This window comes from Thermobia domestica, chromosome 4 (assembly GCF_964235325.1).
Source record: "Thermobia domestica chromosome 4, izTheDome1.hap1.1, whole genome shotgun sequence".
Classification (NCBI taxonomy): domain Eukaryota; kingdom Metazoa; phylum Arthropoda; class Insecta; order Zygentoma; family Lepismatidae; genus Thermobia; species Thermobia domestica.
The window spans coordinates 13,336,968-13,356,194 of NC_137457.1; the positions used below are offsets into that span (position 1 = coordinate 13,336,968).

The window sequence follows — 19,227 nt, forward strand, 5'->3', positions numbered from 1 at the left end:
TTCTGGCAGCCCTAATACTTGGTTCTCATTGAACTTTTCAAATGATTATTGAATATCTCAGCTGTGAATCATTAAAGGTGACTTCCCATGTGGTATTTGCATCACTTTCAAAATATTTGGTGCAAAAATGTTTAAAGGTTTATACTGTATTAGTAAGCAGTAAAGTAATTTTATCTTTTAGTGCTTGTAAATAGTTTAAATATTAAATTTTTACTTCAATTTCTTCAAAAATGTTTTATACCTTATGTACATAAAACAACATTTCTGCACAAACTTATTTTCCTCTTTGTTTGTTTGTTTGTTTCCTTGTTGAATACATCGAATATATTTTTATAAGATTAACTCTGGCACTTCCTAGGTATTTTTTGCAACTCGGACTACCAAGAGGGGTCATTTTGTACCCACCTGTTAAGATTAAGTAAATCTCGCAAAATGCGAGACACACTAACGTGAAATTCTGAAAATGAACAGTACACGGGAAAAAACTAATAGCTAAATTCAGAAAAGGCGCGATAGTGATATTTATTATACTGCCATCTAGTAGTGATACTACTAAGTGTCAGTCACATCTACCAACGAAGGGTACTTTGCGCCCACCAACTTAAAATAGCAAATTTCATGAGACACACTAACGTTCAATTCGCTTTAGGTAAACGTGTTGAGCAATAACATATTTTCTTACAATTTTAAACAAACGATTAGTAGAGTAATTACATAAAATATACTGTGGTGGGCACAAAGTAACCCTTCCCCCTCTCTCCGTTGGTAGCCCAAAGATTAAGTATTAGTCTGAATGATAAAAGAACTTTCCCTGTAATATTTTCTTAATACTTTGATTTCAAGAACTTATCATTATTTCCTTTATTACGTACTTCGATTGGTTGGTTGTATATAAGGCAAGCATTTTTTTTCTGCATCGAGTGTATATGAGACATGGACTTACTGTTTAACATGAGATCTAATCTACATGGGTTGCCACCAGGAATTAATCTCCAGTCTTCCTCACCGATTGCTAGTAAGCTATCTATATAGTGATCCTTTTGACATTTCGAACATATTAACACTAAATTGTGTTAATTCTGAACAAGGTACGATATTTAACGAAAAGATTGCACAATATAACATTTCCATATTACAGCAGTAACCTCGTGAGACACAATAGTGCCTTTCTCTTGTTTCTGTATTCATCTAGATACATATTTTTGTGACTGAGGAAGATATTGTTATGGTATCGAAACGCAATATTACATATTGTCACTTGCTAAGTGTAAATATTTTTCCTCAATCTTATTAATTTAGTAGAACTTTTAAGCAAATTTGTTTGATTATTTCTAAGTGAATTAATTATACAAACTCCCAATTCAATTTCCCCCAAATTTTCAAATAGAAAACAAACGTTTTAAGAAAGAATTATGCTCTATAAAATAAGATATTTATTTCAAGTGAGATTTGTAATTCTTTGTGATAGTTTTTTTTTTTTTTATTTCGACGTGTATCATTATTTTAACACCAATACAATTATAAACTATCAGAAATTCTGAGAATATTTTAAAAAGAAATAAATAAAGTATTTTTTGTGAAGAGATGTTCCTCAAAATTTAAGAAGAATGCAAAAGTAAAAGAACAAAGTTGACTTCAAGAAGGTTTGAGAAAACTAAATCTCCGAATAGAAATGAATTATTAATTCCAAAATTTAAAATGTTACTGTCTTGTTTTCTTTCAAAATTGGTTATAAATGAATATCACTAGTATAATACATAAGGCAGATATTACAAAGAATGAAACCTCAGGTATACATTTGGGGCTCAGAAACAGGAAAGATTATAAGAAGTTAACGTACATCCAAATGACTGAAAATAAATAAATAAATAGTTTCAAAACTAAGGAATAGATGAAAGGATACAGCACAACGTAATGTTGAAACATGAAGGTAAACAATAAAGAATTTTGAGGACGATAGAAGAAATAGTTGGAGCACTCCCTAGAATCCTAGAATTGGAGGAATTCTGTTATTGGAAATTTTAATGGCGATTATTATAGTGTGTTAACAAAAAGAGTCGTAAAATGTGTCGTCTGCAGTACTGTGTTTTATGATGCAGAAAGATGAATATTACAGAAAAACGATGCTAAAAGAATGAAAACTTTTCAGATGTGGATGTGGAGAAGAATGGAGACTATTAGCTGGGGCGAATGAAGAACTAATGAAAAAGCATAATAGAAGAGAATAAACTATTTTAGGTGTAATTAAGGAGCGAAAGAGAAGGTGATTGGTAGATTGACTGAGAAGGAGTTGTTTCATGAGAGTCGTACTAGAGAATATGGTGGCAGGAAAAAGAGACAGGGAGCGAAAGAGACATCAATTGATGAAGGATACTAAAACAAAATTTAATCGTACGGGAAGGTGAACATCATGGTGCATTCGAGTTTCTCTGTAACAACGAGTGACTCGTGAATAATGACAGAATATATTATTACTATTATTATTATTATTATTATTATTATTATTATTATTATTATTATTATTATTATTATTATTATTATTATTATACAATATATTGTAACTTTCATTATTATGTATTGAATATAGAACGAAGATAGAGGACAGTAAAAATATAAAATGGAAAAAGGCACTATGTGAATTTGAGAAAACATAAATAATCAAATTTCTTTCTTTTGAAATGAAATAACGAGAATTATGAGTTTCTTTTCTTTTTTCTTTTTTTAGATACGTTTAGCAGCAAGGCTATATGAGAAGTGGACCTACTCATTAACGTGGAATTCGAACCACTGATCTCCCGTTGAGAATCGAATGTGGATCTCTCACGTATGATAACAGTTTAGCTACGAAGGAGCTCATGAGTGTTTGTAGTCATATAAGGGATTGAAAAGTAGATAATTTTCACAAGCAACCTAGGAGAGAAATACTGCTTTTGTATACGAATTAGTTAATCTACAGAAATCATCACTGGAAGAAATATACAACCCAAAGCATTAATAGCATTTCTCGTTTTTATACTATCGTAACCATCAGATTCTAATATATGCATGTTTTGAAAATGCAATCCGAAACAGGATAAATGCGTTAAAAATGACATTGCAAGACAAATATATTCTCTAAATAATATGAAATAGAGATGCCTAAACGTATAATTTCTAATATTAATCTTATACCTTCTAAAGTAGTATAGGATGCAAAAATTTAGCATTTGTTCTAACTAAAACAACCTATGTAATATTTACGTATTGTCATTTGTAATAAACATTACGAAACAAAATGTAAAATATTCCAAATAAATTTGATATTAGTGTTCAAACAAGTGAGTTTCGCTTTGGAGTATGAAACTACAGTCGACGTAAAACTATGGGAATTCAATTCCACGTAAAACTATGGGAATTTAATTCCACGTAAAACTATGGGAATTCAATTCCACGTAAAACTATGGGAATTCAATTCCACGTAAAACTATGGGAATTCAAAACTTAACCTTGAAGTAGTACGTCTATAATTACTGGTTGCAATAGAGGAATAAAATCAAACATATTCTTGCGATACTCAATCCACGTCAAAAACTAGTAGTTGCTATGTACTTGAGTTTTATCAATTATATGATTAGTGTTGTAACTGGAAATTGCAAATTTCAAATTTTCACCAGCTCCAGTTTGAAATGATACATAACATTCAAGACAAAACTCATTCTCAGAATACAAAGTATGTGTCAAGAAATCCGCTTCTCTTTATGTCTTACCGTTTTTGTTCTGTGAAAATAAGAATTAAAACCGGAGGTACTACTAAACTTCAAATACTTTCTATTTTGATACACTGTTAAGCTGGTGCTTGTATGTTCTCTAGAAACGCAGAATCGATTGCTAAAACCATCTTTCGCAACTTATTATCGTTTATGTTCTTTGACGATCATCGGTGAAACCGAAAACGGTTGATCATCATTTTCGGTTTGAATCGAGAGTTAGCGAAAAAGATCGAATCTATTCCCTGGAAGCTGAATCGATTTCAAAAGCAGCTTCACGACATTTTTTCCGTATTTTCTCTATTGAAATCTGTAATGGAAGCGGAAGTGCTAGTAAATTTCAATGACTTTCCGCGTTGGTTGGGTATTATGTGTGCTCATAATGTGTTCTCTTAAGATACTGAATCGATTCCAAAAAATCACTTGTCGTTATCTGTTACTAACTCTGTTCTCTGGATAAATATCGAAACCGGATATGGTTGATTTTTACAACTTCCATGTTAACGGAAAAGATGAAGCCTGCTTTGGTGATGCTAGATCGACTGCAAGAAACGATTCTCGACATATTAGCCGTTTTTGTTGAATGTCGATAAACATTGAACCGAAAATGGCTTATTTCTAAAACTTCCGGTTTGAATAGAAAGTTAAGCGAAGAGATGAGGCCTACTCCTTGGATCCTGAATCGATTGCTGAAACTGTTTCCCGGTATCTTTTTAACGTTTCTGCTCTCTGGAAATTTAGTAATTAGAAGTAATAATAAATTTTAACCTGTTTCGGTTTCGGAAAATATTGAGGGTATTTTCATGTTGCTTTGGGACCGTACAATCGTCAGCAAGAAATTGCTTCTCGCTTTCCGGTACCTTTTGTTAATATATATATATATATATATATATAGTCGAAAAATGTTGAAACCGGAAATGGCTAATTTAAATCAATTCAGGATTGAACAGAGGGTTAACGGAGGAGATTGAACTTATTCTTGGAACTCTGAATTGATTTCAAGAAACTATTTCTTGATATCTTACACTACTTTTGCTCTAATATCTGTTAACAAACGGACAGATAGACCATCGACCAGTCTGAAGGATGGACGGAAATAATCTATAATACATCCGACACTTATACATCGCAAATTTTGAAGTCTAAAATCTACTTACTATTAACAATAATACATACAGGAAAAGTATTAACCAGAATGACTGAAGCAAAGCAAGAGAAGCATTCTGTATGATGAAATGTGATATTGGCTTCTAAACCAATTTCGACTAACGTAAACGATTCAACAAATCCTCCATTTCGATTGCTGAATTATTGATAGATAGAGATGCAATTGAAGGAGGGAAAAAATTGAAAACTTTTCACATGAGCATTCTACATTAGTAAGCGTATAGTCAAGAGAAACTCGTGAGTTTCGTTTCACAGTGTGAAATTATTTTAGACTTCTAAGCTATGCGAGTTCAATCTGAAGGTAGAACTAGTACATCCATAACTTCTTGTTTCAATAAAAGGATAAGATCAAAGATATAACCTGTTTCTTGTACTCAGATTTCATATCAAAAAGCCGTTTCTCGCTGTCCCGTTCCACTTTTGCTCTATGGGCATAAATACTGAAACTGGAAGTAAGAGGGAATTTTTAGTAGAAGGATAAAGATGACAATAGAATCTACTCTTGGTACGCAGTGTTGCTCTCAGAAAACCACTTTTCGCCATCGATTGCCGTTTATGTTCTACAATAGATAACCTTGAAACCGGAAAATGATTAATTTCTGCCATTTTGCTTTGAATACAGAGTTACCAGAAGAGATAGAACCTGTTATTTTGACTGTAAATCAATTCCAAACAACGTTTCTTTATATCTCTTCCTGTTTATGATCTGGTACCTAATCTCACTTCTGGCTAAGAGGTTAGCGTACGCGCCTTTGCCATGGGAAATCCCCGGTTCGGTTCCCGGCTGGAGCTGATATGGTTCGGAACCCACGTTAAGTTGTAGATCCATGTCTCACATTTTCGCCGTTGAAATGGACGCTAACCTTACCAAACCAAATGGCCTGGTACCTATTAACAAAGAGACAAACGGACAGGGTAGGCTTTTAAAAAGACTTCCAATACTTATGAGTACCACAGTTTTAAAGTATACAAGGAGACATGACAAGAACTTGAAAATAAAGTAAATTCTGCTAAGGTTAGAGAAAAAAGTTGAGTTGATTTTGAGTTTAACGTCCCGTTCAACACTGAGGCTGTATGAAACGTGATGACCTACTGATTAACGTGAAATCCGAACCACATGAGAGAAATTTGATTGAAGTAATTAATCTAGCACAACAATGAGAATGAATTTATGAACTAATCGATTCTACAATTTTGATCTTTTCCAGTTGAAGCAATAAAAGCTATTCCAGCGTTGCAGAAATTCTTGGATAAATATGATCCAGCTAAAACTAGTAAGTAATTATGTTAAATTCCTGTTAATAACTTACTTAATATTATTAAAGGCAATTCACTCAGTTATATTTTTACTCGCTCACTTTCTTACTCACTCAGTTATATTTTCTACAAGGTTAAAATTAGAAAGTTTTTTAAGATAATCTTTCAGAACACCACTCATTCTAGCTTTGGAATTTCTTGTATAAAGTTAAAAAAAAAAAAAAAAAAAAAAAAAAAAACTAATTCTAACCAAAGCATATACTATTTAATAAGTAATATAGTTACAGTTTCGACAAAGTATCTTTGGCTTCATCAAACACATTATAAATTACAATTTCTAAGACTGTAGCTTATATATCTCAGAAAATGAGAGGAGATTATATCTAGGAACCAATCAGATGCGTTCTTTCATTTTTAACAATTTTTAATTGATTACATATTTGCAACTTTCAATGATACAACTTTCACTTGAAATTTTAACATTTCATTAACACATCTGTGTTGTTATAATGAACAACTTTCACTTTTGAAAACCTTAAACTTTTAATTGGCTATCTGCTGTAGAATACACCTGTGTTTAAAGTTGTTAGAAAATGAAAGGACGCATCTGATTGGTTCCTTGATATGACTTCCTCTCATTGTTTAAGATGTATAACCTGTAATATTAGAAGTTGTAATTTATAACGTGTCTGATGAAGACAAAGATACTGTGTCGAAACTTGCAAAGAATATTATTTATTAAATATTATATGCTATGGTCAGAATTCGTTTTTTTAAACTTTATATTCTTTCAAAATATTTCGAAATATTTATATTCTTTCAAAATATTCTTTAAAACATATACGTAATATGAATAATATATTTCCAACGTACAAAGAACAATAGGGATATTACCAATAATGCATATAATGATAATTTTCAGTAATAGAAAATATTATAGTCGAATTACTGAAACATTTCTAATTGCTGTTGGAATTATCCGTTAAGTATAAAAAGAAATATTTCTATATATGCATTTTAATTTAATGCAAAACACATATTAGAAAAAATATTGAGAAATTTAATTTAGTTACTTTTGGTATTTTAGAATAAGATCAAACACGTGAGGAAACCTACTTCATTTGGTTGACGTTAAAAATCTGTAATGGAAGTGTAAATAAAAATGGTAATAAGGAATTACAATAAAATTTAACAAATAAATAAATTATTTATAGGCATTCCACTTATAAGTTTATACAATTCCTGGATATCACTTGTATTTCCGAGTTTTCGACTCTTTTCTGGAATCGTGGTAATAGAGGACAATAACAGAAGGAAAACTAAAAACATCAGGAAAAATAAAAGAAACTCACTTCCCTAGGTAGAGCAGTGCAACAGTGACTTTATAAACAAAAAAAGCAACAAATGATGAGAACAAGGTTATAATATGGCCAGGTTAATTTCCATTTTTTTTTTTTTTTTTTTTTGTTCCTTAGTGGAAGATTACTAACTTACGCTGGCATTTTTATTGTTATGCGAACGCTGTGCAAATTTTATCACTGCGTCCCATTTATTACTCAAACAACCTCTTTCTAAATTGAACTTCAGTTTTGTTTCAAATGAATAAATACGTTTTCGTAAAAAGTATCCCCCTACTTCATTTTCAGCCCCCAATAAAATTTTTGAATTTGTTATGCTCTGTTAAGTTCCTTTTAATGCTTAGATATACCTGACATCAATCTTTCCTGTTTGACATCCCCAATGTGTTTCTTCGCATGGAACTTATTGTTTCTTTAGTCTTGCTTCTGTACCTCTCATGGCAACCATATTTTATTTCATAGATACCTGGTTTCTCATTGGGATATTGTAATAGGTCATCAATTTGGTGAAGTTCTTCGATAAACTTTTGGAAGGCTTTGAAGCCCTATGGAAACTGTGTTGTGTAAAAAATCTTTTCCAATGATGTTGTCAATCCTTTAAAAAAATAAATCACTCATTTTAGCAAGTAATTTCGGCTATCGAAACAAGAATTCATTGTAACCCAACTATTCAAATTTATTAATAATGGACCGACCTGGATACCTATTCGTACTGTAAAGCTTCAGTAAATGATCAATCTCAATGTGTAAACTCAAAGTGTTGTATAAGTGATGAATGGAAGGCAGTGATAAAAAAAAAAAAAAAAAAAAAAAAAAGTGCAGCATAGACGGGCCGCGATGACTCAGTGGTAGAGTGTTCACCTCCGGTGTGTGGGGTCTTTGGTTCGATCCTACTTCGCGCCAAGTGGCTTTGTGTGGACCGTGTGCGTGGGTTTTCTTGTGGCTCTCCCGTTTCCTCCCAGTTTCTTCATTCCACCGTTTAATTCATTTCTCATCATCACCGTCTCCTTTATCCTAGCCTGCATACGCGTGGAACGTAAAACTGAATGATTACATTATTACACATATTAACGTAACAACTAAAAGACTAGTATGAGTTGGCAACCTTCCATTAATAAATAAAAGAATAAGCAAATAAACCCACCTTGTCATTATTTAATATTTAATTTTATGTTTGACAAGGTAAACCTTGAAATGTTCTATCCTCGTAGGTCAGGTCTTTTGTTTTCTTTGAGTTTTTATTTTCTCTTTGTTTTGTTGTTGTCCTCTGTGACCAAGACTTCAAGTGAGAGTCGAAAACTGAGAAGTACAAGTGATATTCAAGAATAACACAAATTTGTAAGTAGAATAAAAATTAGAATTTCTGAGCATGTCATTAGAATGTCTGGCAATTATAATATTTCAGTATGATAGAGATTAAATTAAGCATGATGAATTTAGAATAGAAACAGAATATAATTATTACATATAGAACCTTCAACGTGACTTGAAATTCCGTTAGCTTTCAAAATATCACACAGTATTTATTCTTAATCATTATTTAACTGCAAAATGTACAACTTGAGCATTGTATAACAAAAATTGAGAACTAGCTTCAAAACTTTCTTTAAAGTTTAGACTAAAAAACGACTCATCAGACAAAATGTTTGTTGAACAGGGAACCGAGTATAATAAACAGAAAGATATAGTCTGAAATTTAGAAATGCCAAAATTAAGGAGTGACTTTCAAACCTAGTGCGGGAATTCCTATGTGCACTTTGAGTAAAATTTATGGTCATACCTATGGAAGTTTATTATTGAACAAAACAAAAATTAATTGATTCATTTGGTGGGGAGACATAATGGAACACAATGCATTTATTTAATGACAGTAACAAAGTTAGAAACAATGACATTGTATCCATGGAAAAATTAAGTTCTTCTTACTACTAAGTGTATGCATTGCACTACATGACAAGTATAAAACAACAACAACAACAACAACAAAAAAAAGGATTTAGTAAATACAAGTAGAACTGAGTGATAGGTAGTTAGGGATAAACAAATTTGAACTAATTTTGTTGAGTGTGAACATTTGATGTAAACGTTTTCAGAAGAAATGTAAACGTTTAAAAGATTCTAATGATTTTATTGAAAATATAAATTGTTCCCAACAATGTTATACATGCTGCAAAATTTTAAGAGTATTGCACAAGATTTTTTTATGGATATACATTACAAAACGAAATTGTTTCTGGACGACAAAGCACACGAGTGTTAATTCTTTGGTTACTTTCAGGTAAGTAATTCATATCGTATGTTCTGTAATCAATGATGCGGAAAACTTTCACTGAATATTATAAAGTTATTTCTTTATAAACACGAAGTGACGTTTTGCAAGGAACATATGAAGTTAAAAATCCTTAACTAAATGTATAATGCAACGTAAATCTGAAAATATTTCTAGAAGAGTGATCGGCAAACTAGCAGCTAGAGAGGACATTTTTGGTAGATAACGTAAACTAGGGTGACCAGATTCTGACAAGCGAAAATTAGGACACAAATATAATGGTATATGATAGTATACTGCGTCGGCAATACGGATGTCCTTATTTTATTTAACGTTAACCTTAAGTTAAACATTTTTTTTTTGTTAAAAGAAAAAGAATTGAAGGAATTCAATACAACTCCAAACCCTGTTGTGAATGACAAAGTGGTTTATTTTTAAGAACGTGCAGTGAAATTTCGTGTGGGGCTAAAGATTTTTTAAAATCGATTTTCGGAGCGTTGTATTATTCTAAAGAATGAGAGAAAATTTAGACTGGGACGAGGGAACTTCTACTTAACTTGGTTAGCATCACTGTCATAAGTTGAAAAAGAAGCGTTTCCTACCTTACCGATATCTAAACAAGCTCTTCTCAGTAAAAACAATGTATTGCAAAACAATGTTTGTTGATTGTTCTCCTTCCCTAATCTTTTGAGAAGAGTTAAAAAAAAACACAAAGGTTCATCACTCAGGGAAAGAATAACTGTGATTCCAAATGTTGTGAATAAAGAATGAAACGTTAAAATATTGCAAATAAGTTAATTCAGGACATTTCGTAGAACGTCTTAAAAAAGGACATATTTCGATTTTCTAGGGGTCTTTGCAACACGCAGGATGGCTCTTTTTAAAAACAGTACTGTATTGAGAAAATCAGTACGTCAGGTCACCCTAGCTTAAACGCTCAGTTTGGCTAACCTTGATTACTCCAGTGAGATCACACTAACGGCAGGGAGCGCTGACAACAACAAAACTTCGTGTAACTGACATTGTCAGCTTCATCTCATAGTTGATTGTATACTCGTCTGGTTGTGCAAGTTATGTTTATCGTGTGTATATTAGACATTTGTTAAACGTTATGTTTTTCGTGTGTATATTAGACATTTGCTAAACGTTATGTTTTTCGTGTGTATATTAGACATTTGCTAAACATTATGTTTTTCGTGTGCATATTAGACATTTGCTAACTTGGATAGTTTGATATCATATTTACTAGAAATGTAAGTTTATAGACAATAAACAAATGAACGATTTTGAAGGAAAAATGTTGGTAGTTGTTTTGGTTGATAGCTCTCAGTAGGATTTTAAAAAGGTACGGTAGCTCAAAAGCTTCATAAGTTTGGCGACCACTGTTCTAGAACATACTCCTGTAGGGGGAAACATATTCACTGACAAAATAAATAGGACAATTGTATCCTAACTACACTCTAACTACACTTACTGAGTCAGAAAATTGTGTGTAACTAGAATGTAGTACTAATTGTAATATTATTTGCACATTGTAAGGAAGCCAGGAAAACATCAAATACAAAGTAACGTAGGGTAATCAGAATAACTTATTGAAATAAAAATAAAAATCTCCTTATCTCTGTATAGGATAAATCGTACTGTTTGGTCTTAATTGGAAGAAAACAATCTGTCATATTCGTTGTTAAATACTGTAAATTCAGAAAACATAGACTACAAAGTGTCAATTTAGTAATTTAAATATTTGTAATACTAAAACCATACACGCAACTTGAGACGTTGAAAATAAGCATGTGGATAATCTCTATAAAAACAATAAAACAGTCTGTTTTGTGAGACTGTGGTAATTAGTTTGGTGCCTTTCCCTAATGAATCTGATCTTATGATTCACACTAATCTCAATTAAATATTAATTATGCATAGAACGTAAAAGAATAATGAAAATAATAATTTCCTTTTTTTCTTTCAGATAGATCGGTGAAAGTAAGAACAGTATTGAAGAAGAAAAAAGAACGTAGTGGTAAATAGATATTAAGTGTTCTCTTGTTTTATGCTCTAACATTAGATTACGCTACATATATTAGTTAGTGTACGTGATATGTATATCTGTCCATTATTATCACTCCTAATAACTATCCATTACTAACATAACTAAAACTGAATAGCAACAGTTTCTGCAAGAACAAATCAAATATAGAGTTCAATATAGGATCATTTTTCGGTAAAATTGTGGTCAATTGGTTAAAATTGTCAGTTGTTTGGATAAAACGAAGTAGATTTGTGAAGCATGTTGTAGGTTAGACATAGTTCAGTTTGTTTTTATAATATTCCTTCTATGCATCAGTTCAATTTTCTAATTCATTTATTTGCTAAGTCAGTGATAATCAAATTGCGACCCGCGAGTATATTTCATCCGGTCTAGTAAATAAAAATGATAAATTATATGATTTGCTCGTTTTTCAACTCCAAGCATTATAAGAAAAGATATGCTGACCATAATAATATACGTACCTTAATTAAGATTGTTGTTGTCTCGTCCTGTCCCGTATTACATTACAATTTGGTCACCCTGGTATAAATAATGAATTAATCCTTCAACTTATTCATTTACAAATAAATACATAGATTCATTCCTTTATAGTAAGCAAAAGTCAATTTGCAACTGTACGTCACATGTGTAACCATTTCCGTAAAATTCCCACAAGGTAAGAAGCAGTATCTTATTCACACAGTAGAACAGAGCGTATTCTGATGCTGCCGAACCTAAACAGATTCTGGGAGAGCATCATTGTGATGCTTTTCTACGCATTCACAGCATTGCGCATCGCAGAAATGTGCTAAGTGCGTATTTTTTGTATAGGTCATGGCGTTGTGAATCGTATTATAGGGAAATATCCACACACCGACGCGAGTAGCAGAAACCGGCCTCCGATAAAGAGGACCCTGCTGCTATTGCTTGTGGATCCGCGTATTATGACCTCCGAACATTCTTCCATACAGCGTGTGATGATCAGCAAATACTGCACATCGCAGGTGAAAATCAACCGCACCATTCACAGGGTTTATTCCTCACGGTTGTTTGCAAGAGCAGTGTGCACGCAGTGAAAGCTTGTCATTTGGCTGAGCGAAAAAAAGTTATGCAAGAGACTGTATCAATGTCATCTCGCGAGTGATTGGTTGAAGTTTGTTTTTACCCTTGTTGGACGTGGATTTACGTCACAAACTGTGATAAAGTTCGCGGTTTTACATGAAGACTGTTGGCTTTACGGGCCGAAGCACGTTCTTCCGCTAGTGCACAGAGACTTTCCCCAAGAGGTTTAATGAGTGTGATTGGTTAGTCGTGCAGGGCAAAGTGCGTCTCCTAAAGATAGCTAGGACGTACAACCAGATTCATGTTTTAACAGGAGTGTACTAATGTAAAATTCCTAGTATTGTACAGACAAGACGAAAACCAGGTTGAACGGCATCAAGCCACTCGGCGGAAACATCGGGGCCGAAGTTCTATCGGCATATGAAACAGGCAAGTGGAATTTCGCAAATCCCCTGCCAAGAGTCCTGATGCGAGCCCAATGGACTATTGTTCTTTCGGATTCTTCAAGCGGCACGTGTTTCATCGTCGAGTACGCACTGTCTCCGGCTTGTGGGAAGCCTCTAAAGAGGAGTGGTGTACAATACCCATAACCGAGCTGTAACAGAGTTTCCTGCAATGAAACTCCGCTGCCATGCAATAGTGAATAGAGATGATCTCCTTATCGTACCCAACCGGAGTGGAAATATGACATTTCTTAGATAAGTGGCACATTCAAATTCGGCTCAATGTAAATGAATCAACCTACGTATGAAGTTTCTTAAAGTACTTCGAAGTTTCTTAAATCAACAGTAATGATCAAGGTATTCTTTATAGATTTTATCATGTATAAACCAACAGAAGACAATGAATTGGTCATTGTTAAAAGGGGATACGTTCCATTTGAGATGCATTGCATATAACCCCTTTTTCATAACGATATGATTCAGTTGCAGAAAAATGCGTAAATTGTTAATGGTGGGTGTTACACATTCTTTTATAGATAAATTTAAGAGTAGAACATGATTTTACAAAATCCTACAATAAGTACTCAACATTCTACGTTCATACCCTTTAGGCTAAAGAATATGGAGATTATAAAAAAAGAAATTATTATGAAATAATTGACACAATGAGTATGTAGGAAGGAACGAATGCCCCTCAAAAACTAACATGACATGGGACGGAACCAAGCAATCCTTATACATAAAAAGGTGAATGATTTGCCACTGAATCAACGTGCGCCTTAATATATCTATTAATTGATGGCATGGTTGATTCCTTGTACTACACTGTTTCCTATATATTTCGGAGAAACTTTACTGAGAAGGTTTCTACAAACATTATCTATGGCTAAAGGATACTGCGTTTGTATATAAGTTAACTGTGTCGAAATGTTTTATTGATTAATTCATAGGAATTTAGGGTTTAGATTTCTGCACTTTCGGCATCTAAGGCTATTTAACCCGTCACGATTTGAGGGATAACGTCCCTTGGCGAGCACACAATCCGGGGCAAGAGAAGGAAGAAAGGACGGGGCAAGGAAGGAAGTGGCCTGGGACCTATAAGTTATGTACCACCCCGGCATTTGCCTGGTGTGAATGAGGAAAACCCAGGAAAAACCTCATTCAGGGTGGCTGGCCTGAAAAAGCGTGTTACACTTTTTCGACCGAGTGACCCCACCGGAAATCGAACGCGGGACCGGTCTCATTGAAGGCGAGAGCGTTAGTGACTACGCTACGCGGGGCCGCTTGATTAATTCGTTAAAGTTACTGCTAACGCCAGCACTGAAGCTAATGTCGTAACGCGATAAATACTTTGAATACGCTTCTTTCAATTTTATGAATTTACACTAAATGTTCCCCTGTATATTGTGTCCTGGTGTTATTAACAATAGTTCCGCTCATGCTTAAAGTTTATTACTCTGTAATACGACTATCTCTATTTTATAAAAGTGTATGTGAAAACACACTGACAGCTGAAAGCATGACTCTTATAAAAAAATAAATAAATAAATAAAGTAATTATGTGATAGTTTCGACATAGCATTGGTATCTTCATCAGATACAAAGCATTTCTGAAGATACTGACACAATATCGAAATCATCCTGAAATTCTGGTTACTCATAAAAGGTTTGTTTTTTCTTGTGAAAAGTACTTTATTTGTATTTATTCGAAACCACACATTAAAGATAAATAGAAACCCCAATCAAAATTATTTTCGATGTAATGATGATTGATTTCTCTGCTATACGCAAAGTACTCACACCACACATATTGAATCTAATCAATCGTTGAAAATGGAATTGGCTAAATATTTTAAATCTTCCTTTCAAATTTGGAATGTTAACAATATTGAGTTACGTATATATATATATATATATATATATATATAGGGTCACCATTTATTTTGAAACGCTCTTGTAATTTTTAAAGTAATAGATAAGAAACGCTGATACTTTGCTGCACCATGAAAATACCTTCAGGTACATATTGTATGATATACTCTGCAATAAGAGCACTTTGATAGAGTTTCCTACGCATTATAAAGTCTTTTTTTTTAATAGGACTACGTCAGGCTATTACAAATTTCAAATCTACATATTAATCGAAAATATAAAATACCATATTTATTGTTCAGTATGCACAATATGACAAACCTCAAAAGTTTGGAGTCTTCTATAACAGTAACAACGTAAGTGATCTGGAAGCAGGCACATACAAAATATTTTACTGCCGAATACTGTGATCAAGGTATGATATATTTTTAAATAGAGAAAATAGGGAAAAAGTTAGAGAGAATTTAAAATTTTACTTTCTTCGGAACTTTTTTTTTTCCGAAACATTGTTTGGATAAGTATTATATCTAATAAACTGGAGGGTTTTAGTAGGCGTTAAGATCATAGTGCCGCCTACACCAATTTGATATTTTAAACCGTTCCCGAAATACAAAATACATGGACAGAGGTTATTATTATTTTCTAAAAACAATATTTGTGGGAAACTTTAAGAATGATTGATGTTTTGCTTTATTTCTTTGACATTACAACAACGGTTTTTAGTATTTGTAATTAGAAGTTCTTTTAGTTACGTGTTTTAAAACAGTGATTTGAACTTTAGCAATATTTATCAACAATTTGAGCTATGAAATCACTGTAAACGGCACAATGATCTTTATGTCTTCTGTAAATCATACATGTAATTGGATGCGGCACTTTTGTAAATAGCTTTCCGAAATAAAGCCTTCGACATGAATGATTTACATGGAATGATCAAATTGTCTTTTCCTGGTAACTTTGCTTTCCTATTTATTCAACGTCTTCATAAGACACTAAGAATCTAAGATACTGTGAACATGCATTGCCCCATCCGTCTTACATTATTACTATTGTAGAGGCCTCCAAAGTTATGTTGTTTGTGATCCTGTAACGTCCTTAGTTTACAATAGTAGACAATAATGTGGTATTGCTAGTTTTCATTTAGTATGTACACTCATGTCCAAAATTATCGTCGATGTCTATAAATATGTTGTTGTAGGAATATAATTTGATAACGAATTCGCCCGGTATTTTTTATAATGTTGGTATATGTATAATCGGCAAAGACATGTATGTGGCAAATTTCACGTTAAAAGAGCAGTAAATAATAGCAATAAAACGAAAATAAAACTTTATTGTCCATTTAGCAACATTTTATTTTACTCATTCTAATTTTCGTATTTATAATTCTTTTCCTATGAAATTTACCACAAATATACATTTCCCGATTATACACATTGTATCAGTATTATAAGTACCCTGCAAAATCATTATCAAATTATATTCTTACAAGAAGACAGTTATAGATATGCGACAATCGTTTTGAACATGAGTGTACATTTGAAATATAATAACATGAGGAAGTGCCATTAGAAAAATAAATCTTTGTGTTAGGTTAGTAATATTGTTCGTCTGGTGGTATTGAAGAACATGTGAAATACTAATATTTGCACGATATGAAATTTCAGCCTTTTATATATGTATGTTTTCAAAGAAAAGAGAGAATGATCAAGAGTTTTGGAAGCTACCTTAACAAACTTTGGGAAATGATTCTCAGAAAAAGATGAAAAAACTTGTGCACCAATATGGATGCTCAAGTGCTTCTTGTAGGAGTTAAAACCCGCCATAAATTGGTACGAATAATAAAATTAAGGTCGTAAGTTGGAAACAACTTTAAAATTAAGTCGTGTAGGAAGTTCATAGTGATTATTTTGGGCCTAGATTCCATTAATTTGATCAATAAATATGGAATGTGTACGAGTGTTCAGTTCGTGATTCATCATTTCTCGTTTGTGAAAGACGTAATAAAATTTCCCCTGTGCTTTTAGGTTAATCCTGTCAGGAGGACCGGATTTAGAGGGGATGCAAAGGTGCACATGCACCCTCCTTCGCTGTAAATATACACTCTAAAATGAGAAGCTAACAGTGAAAATAGCAACCGTTTCCAAAAATTTCTGCCATCATGTTTCCGTTTGGTGCTTAAAAGAGAGCAGAGGTTTGCAAAAGCAATAGTTTAAGTCAATTTTCTAAAAGTTGAAGGAAAAGGATTCACCAACCAAAACAATAGAATGTTTGTTAAGTAGGGAAGAAAACAGAAGCCAGAAGGAGAGCAGTGTTGTTAGGAGTAAAGAATATTGTCACATGCCACTTTGAAGAGTTTCAGTGTGATTGGTTATTTTGGTAATTACTGGTGCACCCTTCTTCCCTCAGACAATCCTGAATCCGGCCCTGCCTGTCAGTATCCTTTCTTCTATGCATTATAATATTAAACGTATCTAGGTTCAAAATAACTTTCTTTTTTCATAACATTGTGCTAATGCTTTGTCCTCGAGATATGACATATGGTTTTGTTGTTCATCCCAATTAACGATGAACTAGCCCATTTGTCTATCCACGTTTTATTTATAAGTTTTCGTATGAAGAATCATTTCACAAAGTTCATTGGTGTTGTTTTGGAACAATCTTGTATGCATAGGTTACTAAGTGAAGGCGATATATGCTTTGACAAGATACTTTATTAAACCATCAAATATAGTATAGTATCAAGGATCTTATAAAATAGAGGACCTTCCCTTACAACAAAATTTTGAAGCCATAGTTTCGCCACCCCTACTCTGCCCACTCCGCCCAATAGGATTGCAATGTTTTGAGCCAACAATCATGGCGGAAACGAAAGTAGCCAATCAGACGATGGTAGAAACGAGAGTAGCCAATCAGACGTGCCGATGCTCGGTTGCTTTTTGGCTTCATCGATTTAATAGGATGAAGATACATATGGGCAGATCCTCTATTTATAACATCCTTGTATGGTATAGTGTTCAGCAGCATTCTGGTACTATGTAGAAGAAAGAAAAAGATCAGAATATAATTGCACACAGAATAAAAGATGTGGCAACAAGTTGAGAAAGTATCCATTGAAAACTCGTAATAATAATACAAAACATATGAAGTAATTTAATATAATTGATTAGATGAACCACTAACAAATAAAAAAATGGAAGTGAACAAAGTAACGAAAAGATTATTATTGACCGAAACCAATGTTTCAAGTCGTAACAAAACCTTAAAATTCTAGTATGTTCTCGAGTACATATCTATAAGAACACTATTTTTACGCCTCCTGAGTTGTGGACATGAAAATTAACTTGTAACTCCTAGAGGCTAATAAAGACTGAGGGATTTTAAACAATGGGAAATTAAAAAGAAAAAGAACAAATCAAAAATATTTTATATGAAACTAAGAATCAAGAGGGAGAACCAAAAGAACACGTTGTAACTTATCGGAATTTATACGAATAATGTAGTCATGACGTCAAAAATCGGTGGGAGGTGTCGTTCGGATAAATAATACGGACGGAATGCATAAAAATCCAGAGAAAAGAGACTTTTAGGTAGTGCAAGTAAAAAATGGATGGATATTACAAAGCTGGATCTAAGGGAGATGTATATTAATAACCCAACTTAATTAGTTTAGCTCAGTGTATAATTCAAAGGACACTGTTCTTTCAAACAGCGATCAATCTTCTTGACTTTAAGCCGTAGAATTGTTATAATAGTTAACTATAATGTACATCGGAAAAAAGAAGAAAGAAAAAAAAAGAAAACAAATTAAACTGCAAAAATTATGGTAAAATATGGGAAAGGGAAGTATAATTAACGTCTTACAAAGTATTTTCAGAATAGTATCTTATATTTCTCCAACAGAAGTTAGAAAATTACTGGACGTACTATAGTTATCCTGATAGTACACGAGTATCTTGTCTAAAACCTCCCATTTTAAAAACATATGAAATAAATAAATAAATAATAAAAAAAATTAAAATAA

General features: G+C 32.8%; 1 protein-coding gene across 42 annotated transcripts in view; it reads left to right on the forward strand.

Annotated features, from left to right (window-relative positions):
* The window catches only part of LOC145683727 (uncharacterized), a 226,351-nt gene that overhangs the window by 162,066 nt on the left and 45,058 nt on the right, over positions 1-19,227 (forward strand). For all 42 annotated transcript variants that reach the window (XM_081755198.1, XM_081755207.1, XM_081755203.1 and 39 more), the window contains 2 exons: positions 6,122-6,187; positions 11,767-11,817. In XM_081755198.1, coding sequence (XP_081611324.1) covers positions 6,122-6,187; positions 11,767-11,817 — 117 coding nt within the window. The remainder of the gene's footprint in view (positions 1-6,121; positions 6,188-11,766; positions 11,818-19,227) is intronic.